Source organism: Drosophila ananassae, chromosome XR (genome assembly GCF_017639315.1).
Source record: "Drosophila ananassae strain 14024-0371.13 chromosome XR, ASM1763931v2, whole genome shotgun sequence".
In the NCBI taxonomy this organism is placed as follows: domain Eukaryota; kingdom Metazoa; phylum Arthropoda; class Insecta; order Diptera; family Drosophilidae; genus Drosophila; species Drosophila ananassae.
The window spans coordinates 12741420-12751989 of record NC_057932.1 but is presented as its reverse complement, the minus strand read 5'-3'; the positions used below and the strand labels follow the sequence as shown (position 1 = coordinate 12751989).

Genomic DNA, 10570 nt, shown 5'->3' with positions numbered 1-10570 from the left:
CCTTGCATCCTAGCGTAAGCTTATTGCGTGGTGCAAGTAACCAGGCCATCCGAGCCACTTTGTTTTTAAAAGAATTTTGAATACATGTTATATGTCTGCCAAAAGTAAGTTTTTTATCCAGGGTGACACCAAGGTATTTATATGCAGGAAAAGCTCTTATTGGACTTCCATTGAGATTGACTCCAGGGCAGGTACTTCTTCGATTAGTGAATGTAACATTAGCACATTTGTCCGCATTTATTCGGATGTTCCAGTTCATAGCCCATTGGTGAAACGCATCCAGATATTCTTGCAAAGCAAAAGTAGCCGCCAAGATACTGGTACTTTTAACTAGGACAGCAGTGTCATCAGCATATGTCGCAATTAAAACATCATTTTCGTTCACTTCCGTAATTGGAGTTTGGGTAGGCATATCCGAAGTATAAATGGAGTATAAAGTAGAGCCAAGGACGCTACCTTGGGGAACTCCAGCAGAGATCGGTTTAATGGACGACATATATCCATCTACAGATACATGGAATGTGCGATCTTCCAGAAAGCTTTTTACAAGCTGGAACATTTGCGGTGTAAAAATATTTTTGGCTTTATACAGAAGCCCAGAGTGCCACACTCTGTCAAAAGCCTGTTGAATATCCAGAAAGGCAGTAACTGCATACTCCTTCCTCTCTAATGCTTCTAAACCAAAGTTGAAAACTCTGTGTAGTTGCTCAGGAGTTCCGTGCTGAAGCCGAAAGCCGAACTGGAATTCCGGAATCACACTAGTGACATTCTCGTCAGAAAGTATTCTATTCAGGATCAGTCTTTCCATGATTTTTCCCATAGATGGTAGCAGGCTAAATATGAGTCTACGTCAGTTAGCGACTTTCCAGGTTTTGGGATCATGTGTATATTCGCCGATTTCCAAACTTTCGGGAAGTATCCAATAGTTAGTACTCTGTTGAACAACATCACCAGAAATTGCAAGGCTTGATCCGGTAAAAGTCGAATCGTCCTGTTGTCCAAAAGGTCTTCACCGGGGGTTTTCTTTGGCGAAAGTTTACGAACAAGATCTTTCACCTCTGTCAGTGAGACAGGGTTAGCAGGCAGGCTCATTTGAAACGGAGATTCCAGAAACTCCTCAACTTGTAGAAGTATGCTTTCAGGCGAATAATCAAATGGCTTGAAACGTTGTTCTAGGTTGTTAGCAAACACTTCAGCCTTTTCTAGGCTCGTATGGCACCAATCACCTGAGGGATTTCTAATGGCTGATTTTAGAGTCGGCTGAGTTTTGTACCGTTGTGTGATACGCCACAGTGAATAGTTAGAACTAGCGTCTGTGTCCAGGTTTTCCAAAAGTCGGTCTATAGAATCTTGTTTTCTCTGGGCGAGCACCTTGCTTAGACAGTTAGCCAGCCGATGATATATCTGATGGATTCGAATGTCTCCCGTTCTTGTAAATTCTCTTCTGACTCTTCTCTTTAGATTAAGGAGCGCACCAAGTCAGAGGGCGCTTTTAATATCATATCGATTGTATCGAATCAAAACATAAACACATAACCTAAAAGCTATCGAAGAGAGAAAATAAACAAGAGTTGGATTTTCAAGAAGTATCGTTTATTTACTGGCCTAAATAACTAAAGAAGTAAAAGTTATAATAGGTTATGGGCCCAGGAACGTTTTGTTCAGCTTAAAGTAAAAGAAAAAAGTAAATTTTGCTCGATTACGATGGATTTGGCGAAGCACGTCACGAAGCTCTCATATTGGCCGATTTGGAAAAGAAAAATAAGGGACCTAATAGATTATCACGACGGTGCTCTCGACGCGTTGGACGGAAAGATCGTCAAACCGGATCCATTGCCAGAAGGTGCCTCAACAGCAGATGAAAAGAAGCACAAGGAGAAGAGCGACTAGGCCAACAGCTATGCAAAATCCATGATCCACTGCGGTCATGGACTCGGTGTACCAGAAGATCATGGACAAGGAGAAAGCACACGATACGTGGGAAGCCCTGAAAAATCAGTTTGAAGCAACAGCGAAGGACCAGGTATTCAGGATATGCAACGAGTTTTTCGCTTTCTCTTGGAATCCAGGTAACGATGTATCAACCCACAGTCTATGGAACGATTTAAATCAAGCTTTAAAGGCCAAAAATGAAACTGAGCTGCCAGATTTAATACTTGTTTGTAAAACGCTACATATTTTGCCAAAAACCTTTGAAACGTTCCGTCAAAGTTGGATGCTCTTGACAAAAGAAGAAGAAAAGACTTTCGACGAATTAACTAATCAAATTGACAGTTAGAACAAAAGAAAATGAAGAAAAGGAAAGCCAGGAGGAGTTTTCTACCACAGCACAAAAGGAGCATTATCAGGATTCAGGAGCATCTGGTCGGAGATTCGATACCTGCCGCTATTGCAAGAAAAAGGGGCACTGGGTGAGGAACTGCATAAAATGGAAGAAGGATGGACGTCCGAAGCCGAGCTACCAGAATGCTGAACAAGGAAATTGTGCAGAACCAACGTTATTTTTCTGTAATAAATAAAATAAAAATCATGTCAAAAATCGCAGTTTACAGTGTTGGGGCCCCATAAGTTGCCCATCTGTGAAAACTGATATTTATAGAAGGTTTGCTCTAAATGCGGTATCTACATTGCGTCTTTGGGAAGATTAAAAAATCATCAGAAACTCTGTTCTGTACCAATTTTGATTCCTAAAGTACGTCCTATTAGCCGTGATTAGAAAATATGAAAATGAGGAAGAAATGGAATGGTTGGACTGTGATATGTTGGATGAAGAAAGAGTCCCCAACAAAGAACTGGTTTAAAAAAAAAAAGAAAAAACTGCATTGATAACAATTTCCAACCACCTCAAAAATCCGGGGAGCACATAATTTAATCTTTGTCATCTAATTAATTTATATAAAATATAACCAAAGTATGTATATAATAATTGTATTGTGTGAGTGTTTCAATATATCACGTGTTTCATAGGTGGGGTTAGGTTCATATCATGCGTTATCATTGTAGGGGGGGAGGGAGGTGAATTGAGGACTCCAGACACACGATCCATTCTCAAGAATCGGACGGACCAGTGATGTATATAACGTTTTAGTTATGTACGGGTCATTAAATTCTTTTGACCATCTTTTAATAAAACCAAGCACACCCAAAGCTTGATTAACCATGGTGGATATATGGTCGGTAAATTTAAGTTTCAAATCTAATAGGACACCTAGATCACTACCCTGAGTAAATCGTTCTATGGCGTTCCCATAGAGAAAGTACATAACCTGGTGAGGACTAGATCGGTAAAAAGACAAGAGTTTACATTTCGATCCATTAAGCTTTGGGTTATTTGCTAAACACCAATATTGAAGTTTATCCAAATCGGATTGAAGTCTGGACTGAGCACTAGTGAATTTGTACTGAAGGCATAGCTTAACGTTAAAACTGGCTATCTAAAACTGTTTCTTTGTTCAAAACGTATCTATTGCAGGTTCAGCTTGTTTAGTAAAGCTTTACAGAAGTTGTAGATAGCCATGACTTTTTGAAAATATGAGATTAAAAACTCCAATTCAATTGAAAAAAATATTGTTTAACCACCTATAATAAATTGAATAAAATTATTTCGAGTTTTTCCTTAAATCCAAAATTAAAACATGGTATGATCTACTGATTTCAATAAGAAAATAAAAATCTTCCATAGAAAAATGTTTTGGGAAAAATCATAGAAGACCAAAAATTAATGTAGAAAATCTGAGATTTCAACTTTGGATGAGTATTCCAAAGATATGGTAACTGCCAGATACCATTTTTTAATTTTAGTTGGTACACATAAATTTCAAAAATTATATGTACTAGAAACATTGATGGTCATCGCCATTACACGGCCAACATAATTCAATATATGGTAAAATTTGATCGATTTCTTCTCTTAGGTGTACCGCGGAAACTGTGGCTGATAGAACCTATGTTTGTTCTGGACTTTGATTCAGGGGAGCTTAAAGGTTATGGAGCAGGTGAAATTATGCGTGGAGATTTTTTGCTGTTGGCCTGTGTTATTAGTCGACAGTTTATAATCACCCATTCTGTCAATAGATCAACACCTTCAGGACTGCTTCACTTCTGCAAGTGAGGCGTTTTGTGTCATTATTATCATTGTCATTATCTGCTCTAAAGTTTTATGATGGTGTAGCATATTTTGGCGAAAAATTCCCAAAGTTTAGACTTTTTTATTAATGTAAAAACTAAACAACAAATTTGGAACTTGAAACAAAAATAGTAGTGGACCAATTTTCACAGATTGATGCATTTTTTTCAACATAAACTTTAATAAAATGTCTGCAATTACGTTTTTTGTTTAGAACTAAGAAACAATATTATATATTGTATTTTTAATTTTAAACATAACACTACGAAAAAGTGTACACGCAAAATTCTGCTTACAGCTGTTTAAACTTAAAATTTCATTGCAAAATCTTCGTTTTTTGGAGGACTCTGTGGAGGTTTTCGCAGCAGATTTCTGACAATATATAGTAGTATATATAGCTTAGTATTCTGTGCCGTGTGCTTGGGGTCATTATTCAGCACTTTCACGTAAATTGTTCTTTAAAATGATGATGTATCGTCCTTGATCCATGTTGAATTTTTCGGAAATGTGATGCCAAATGTAAATTTTAATCGTTCATTCAAAGACAATGTGAAGAAGATCAAAAAAACTAAACTTCACGATAATTGCCGCAGCTTGCATACTATTCTATTCCAAACAGCTGCGTGTATACTTGTTCGCTTTAATTGCTTTAATTCTGCAAAAGAAAAGATAAAGTCTTCGTGAAATCGCTAAAAGACTTGGGCAGTCAGTATGTTTTGTCCAGAATGCCCTAAATTCAGCATTCAAATCGAATCTCGAGGTCGGAAGAAGAAATCCTGTCAAACGACGGACACCCGAATCCTAAGTCTTTCAAAGAAGGATCCCTTCATATCTCCCAAGTCCATTGCTGCTCATCAGGAGCGCACGCAGGGGGGGGTTTTGAGGGGTTCGAACCCCCCCCGAAATGTTGAAAAAATTGCAAAATTAACGCGAAAATAAAAATATAAATTTCATGTTCATTCAAAAATGGCGCCATGCTCATAGTTCTGGCAGATACCACGAGAGCGCCACTTACAAAATGAGTAACTATATTGACATATTGATAACCTATAAAATAATGTGACGTTTATTTACGACCTGCCCAACAAAAATGTCTAATGCAAAGATAACATCATTTTTCAAACCAAAAAATGCGCCAATTTCGGACCCTAATATTCCAAATACTCCATTTCCGGAACAAGTTCAAAATGAAAATGAAAAGGCCATGAAAATCACTGCGAAAAGACCAAGATTAGAGGATTCAGATTCTTTAGATCCAGCACGTAACGCACAGAGCGATGGAGTAGCAGAAAGAGTGAGAATAAAGCATATTAATAATTTGTACATTCGAAACACCCCAGCGTTAATTATTCACTTTTGAGGGTTGCAGTTAAATGAACGTAATAAATGAAATTGATAAATCTGAAATCAATACCGAATAAAAAAACAACGGGGATAAAAATAAAGAAAAACATTTAAATTGATATTTAACAAAATAAAATGAATATGGAATGATGATGTAACAAGGAGAATATGAATAAAAATCATAGAATGTGCAAAAATAATCATCTAAAAGTTCTCCTGCTTCGCAAAAGAACTTTTGGGAGAAATTGCGAAGCAATTTTTCAATTGACAATTGACAGCGTTGACTGTGCTGAAACGTATCTTCAGCTTGACGAAAAATCTGAGCCTGTTCCTCCAACAGGAAGACTGCGATTTGAGCCAATGCGTCAGTTACGCGAACGATGTGCACCAACAAATCAAGCAGATGCGAGTCCAAGCTACAGAAAAATTCAGCGAAATCTTTATTTTAGCGACTGAAGCTGCAGAAACCATTGATGCTGAGCTGACTGTTCCTCGACGAGTAGGACGACAGAAAAATCGGGACAACTACGAAGGGAGTATTGAAGATTACTATCGTAGATCAATTTACATTCCGTTCTTGGACAAATACTCAGAAGAGCTCGAGTCGAGATTTTTGGAACATAGGAATATTCTCTCCAGGATACAAAACATCATTCCGGAGAAATGTGCGGACATTGATGTGTCTGAATTACACGATACTGTTCATACCTTGAATAAAGAATGGCCAAATGACATCCCTGTATTCACCGAAGAATTCGAAGCAGAAATTGAGTTGTGGAAAAGGTAATCGTATTGGCTCAAAATATGCTTGCATTATAAAGAAAAATTTTTCTAATTACAGAAAATGTTCAAATCTTTCCAAAGAGAAGCCCATAACAACATTCATCGAAGCTTTGGACGTTTGCGATGAAACATTCTATCCAACGGTATACCGATTTCTTCAGATCGGTGCAACACTGCCAGTAACAGTGGCTTCGAGCGAACGGTCGTTCTCTACACTACGAAGATTGAAGACATATTTACGCAATAAGACTGGAGAGCAAGATTGAATGGATTGGCGCTTCTGAACATTCACCGGGATCTGGAAGTAACCTCTGACGCAATATTGAGTATAATGGCCCAAAAACCAAGAAAGATCGATATTACATTGTGAATTATTCATGAATAAATTATAAATATTCACATTCAAATTTAACTTACCTAACCCCCCCCAAAAATATTTCCTGCGTGCGCCCCTGCTGCTCATATTGACCATAAAATATCTTCTAGATCAGTTCGTCGCAGACTTACTAATGCTGGCTTACAAGGACGCATAGCCAGAAAAGTTACTCTCCTTCGAGGAAATAATTTAATGATGAGGAAACAGTTGGCCCAAAATCATTTGGCATGGTCTGGACCAGAGGGTTCTAAAAAGTGGAATAATGTCCTATGGAGCGACGAAACAAAAATAAATCTATTTGGTAACGACTCTAGAATGAATGTACGACGACCCAAAGGCAAAGAATTCGACCCCCGGTACACGAAATAGACCGTTAAACACGGAAGCGGAGACATTATGATTTGGGGCTGTTTTTCTAGGCATGGAGTTGGACCAATTCATCGGATTACCGATACTATGACCCGATTTGGCTATAAAAATATATTGTCTGACATAATGCTGCCATATGCTAAGTAAGACATGCCCTTGAGATGGGTCTTTCTACAGGACAACGACCTAAAACACACATCAAAGCTGGTCAAGGCCTGGTTCACCGAAAACAGGGTGGACATTATGAAGTGGCCAAGTCAATCTGCAGACTTAAACCTGCAACCTAAACCTTAAATCTGCAGTCCAATAGAAAACCTATGGGGAGAGCTTAAACGTCGGATTGGACCAATCACATTTCAAAGTAGAGAAGAATTGCGGCAATGCGAAGAGAGACGAGGACGAGATTCCTTTGGGGACGTGCCGTAAATTAATAGCCCAGCATGTCGAAACGGATAACAAAAGTTACAGAAATTAAGAGGGGATATACAGGCTATTAACATAAGATGTATGTACATGTTGTATGGTTAGTTCTAGAACTAAAATTAAACAAAAATCTTGGCACACTTAACCTAATTATACTATTTTCCACATCTAACATATAATTTAATACTTTGTGGGTAGTCCTTTTTGCTCCTCCGTCTCGGCATAGAGTGTACAAGTCTTTTGGACACCTCCTTGGATATTTTGACCCATTCCTTCTACAAAGCGTTTATTAAATCATTTTTTGATGAAATGTCATGTTTCCTGATCTTTCTTTCCAATTCCTACAACAGGTGTTGGATCAAGTTAAGGTCAGGTGATTATGGGGGATGTGCCAGAACGTCTGCCGTGTTGTATGCCAGCCACATGCGCACATCTGTGGCCGAATACTTGGGAACATTGTCATGCATGAAAGTAAAGGAGTTTGGCATAATGAGTTTTGATTAGATTATCCTTTAAAATATTAAGATAATACGCCTTGTCCATTATTCCTTCAATAAACACCAACTCCCCAAAAACCCGCAGATGACCATGCAGTGTTGGGCTTTGTCCACATCTGCTGACGGCCATCTGATTGGAATTAAATTTGCTCTCATCTGAAAACAACACTTGGTCCCAATATTCAATTGGCTTGCTTAATAAGTTCTTGGTTAGACTAACTGCTTCTTTTTTTTCATCTCCGATCACCTCCACCTTTCCAATATTTTATTTGGTTTTCTAACGTTATTTTTCATCTGCTGCATTCTCGAACTTATCGAGAATCAGTTAAATGACCTTGTTCTTTAAAACAATTAAATAAAAAAAATGCGAACCAGCATGCCACTCCCAAAATATCTGCTACTTAATTATATTCTTAATTATATCTGCTGCTCAACCGCGTGCTTAATTGCATTAATCTTAAGACTCGTGTCCTCGCATTCGCTTTTGCAAGTCTCTCTTCAATTTATTTTAGGTTATGAGCCTTCACTTGAGAAGCGCCCCGTAGCGGTGAAAAAAAGAAGCTGCAAATTGTTTGCGATATTTTTTTCGGAGTGCGGTAGCGGCCAGTCGCAAAGCGCCATCCACAAGTGAAAAAAGGAACTAAAATTGTTTGGGAGTGGTAAAGCGCCATCCACAAGTGAAAAAAATAAACTAAAAATTATTTTGGAGTAGTTTTTTTCTGAGTGCGGTCGTGGAACAATACTTTAAAAAAATAAAATACATTAAATTCATATTTTCTATTTATTTTTGTATTTTTTAGGTCCGCAAACTGCAAAAAGGAAATTGGAAACTGAGTATGTTTACATAATACTTTGAATATGCAAATTTGCTTCACAGCTAGCTCCATCGGTAGCTACTTATCGACTATATCTTGAGTAAGCGACTTTTCGATATGAACAATATATCAAAAGATTATTCCCAAGGGCTATCTCAACATGCAGTATGAATAGAATCGTTAGAAACAATTTTAAAAACAAAAATTGTTGAACATTTTTTTTCTGACGATTTGAAATTTGATCTTAAAAAAGTGAATAAGATATTTAAAAAACATTTCTATCGAAGTATAGAATGAGAAGTTAGGTTAGGGTTGTATATTAAAATATTTTGCCTGTCCCCCTATCTCCAATTTAGGAGATGGGGGGAATTATGGAATTATGGATGGATCTCCAAATTTCATATATTAAAATTTCCTAATATAACCAATTTGGTATTATTTTCTAATCAACATATTCTCTCTACATCCGCCATAACTTCATTTTGAAATAGTGTTATAGGATACGCAGGATTTCTATAAACAACAATAAAAGATGTGTCAAGAGATTTAAATGCAATTGATTGATTTTATGGTTCTAGGATCTAAAGACATATTTGTCTTAAACAAAAACACAACATTTCAGAAATAATAGGGTCGTTAAAAATATCTTCGCGATGGCATCGAAGAGACTCAACATTATGGTAATATAGGGAGTTTGCTTCGTTTCTGTTAACCACAAGCTCGTAATGCGTAGTCAAGAACTTGTCCCCTCTTAAATTTTGAAGTTCGGCTTGGACATTTAGAGTTCCAAATCTTGTTGGAGGAACAAAGTCATCTAGAAGGAAATGAGCTAGTGGCTCTACTACATCCAACATATAGCGAAGCTCGTTTAATGCCTCTTTTAAGATGCACGGCGACTTTGCTATATGTTGCTCCTTGGCTTTAATGGATGGTAATAGCTTCAGCAATAGCAATTGGGAATTGTCTACACTGAAAAACTCGAAAGGCTTTTACTATGGGAGTATATTCGGCATCTGGACTGTTTTGAGCTTTTTATCTGGCGATAGAACCAACAATAGGCTCGAAAAAATTAAAGTCGCGTTATTAAATTAAAGCCATAAACCAATGGTCAATTTGCTTTAGCTTATCAGTTGCTCCATTTACAAGTTCGTCACTTGTGTCTATAGTGACGGTAACCATATATTTGGCAGTTGTTTTGAGATGAAGAACATATAGTAAGCCCTGAGTTTCAGATGTTTTCTGATTTTGAGCATATCTTAACGTATTTTCTCTATTTCGTGCAGATATGTCCGCAGTTTTCACTGTATCAACTAAAGTGAAAACCAACTCTTCCGTCCCAATTTGCGCTAATTTTATGGAATTGTAATGGTTTACTTAAATTATTTAAGGCTTGTTTAAGGATAAATTATTTAAGCTTGTGCAAATGCATGATCGCCTCTCTTTTCCACCAAAACATAAGTGTGGGCATCGGAAAATTTGACGAAGCCGTTGATCTAACAATGAAAGCATTTTTGAGCCAACCATTGAAATTTCATCGATTAAGTAAAAGTCTACTACGATAAGAGGGGAGGTGAAGATTTGCATCCCAATTAAGTCCCCTAAGAGCGAAAGTCAGGAAGTTTTTTTGCACAGATTCTATGTGATATCGGTGTACTCCGTATTGAGGACTCCAGACACACGATCCATACTCAAGAATCGGACGGACCAGTGATGTATAGAACGTTGTAGTTATGTACGGGTCATTAAATTCTTTTGACCATCTTTTAATAAAACTTAGCACACCATAGTAGATATATGGTCGGTAAATTTAAGTTTCAAATCTAACAGGACACTCAGA

At 37.5% G+C, this 10570-nt stretch overlaps 1 protein-coding gene across 1 annotated transcript; it reads left to right on the top strand.

Annotated features, from left to right (window-relative positions):
* Positions 1–5414: 5414 nt before the first annotated feature.
* Positions 5415–6700, top strand: LOC116655063 (52 kDa repressor of the inhibitor of the protein kinase-like). The gene is made up of 2 exons (XM_032452110.2): positions 5415–6253; positions 6312–6700. The coding sequence occupies exons 1-2, from the start codon at positions 5874–5876 to the stop codon at positions 6517–6519; spliced, it is 588 nt and encodes a 195-aa protein (XP_032308001.1). The 5' UTR covers positions 5415–5873; the 3' UTR covers positions 6520–6700.
* Positions 6701–10570: the final 3870 nt, after the last annotated feature.

What these genes read in the sequence shown, in the direction of transcription:
- LOC116655063 (XM_032452110.2), top strand. Translation starts at nt 5,874, where the DNA reads ATGCGAGTCCAAGCTACAGAAAAATTCAGCGAAATCTTTATTTTAGCG. An exon ending in GAAATTGAGTTGTGGAAAAG is followed by an intron (nt 6,254 to 6,311) that starts GTAATCGTATTG and finishes TTCTAATTACAG; the next exon opens with AAAATGTTCAAATCTTTCCA.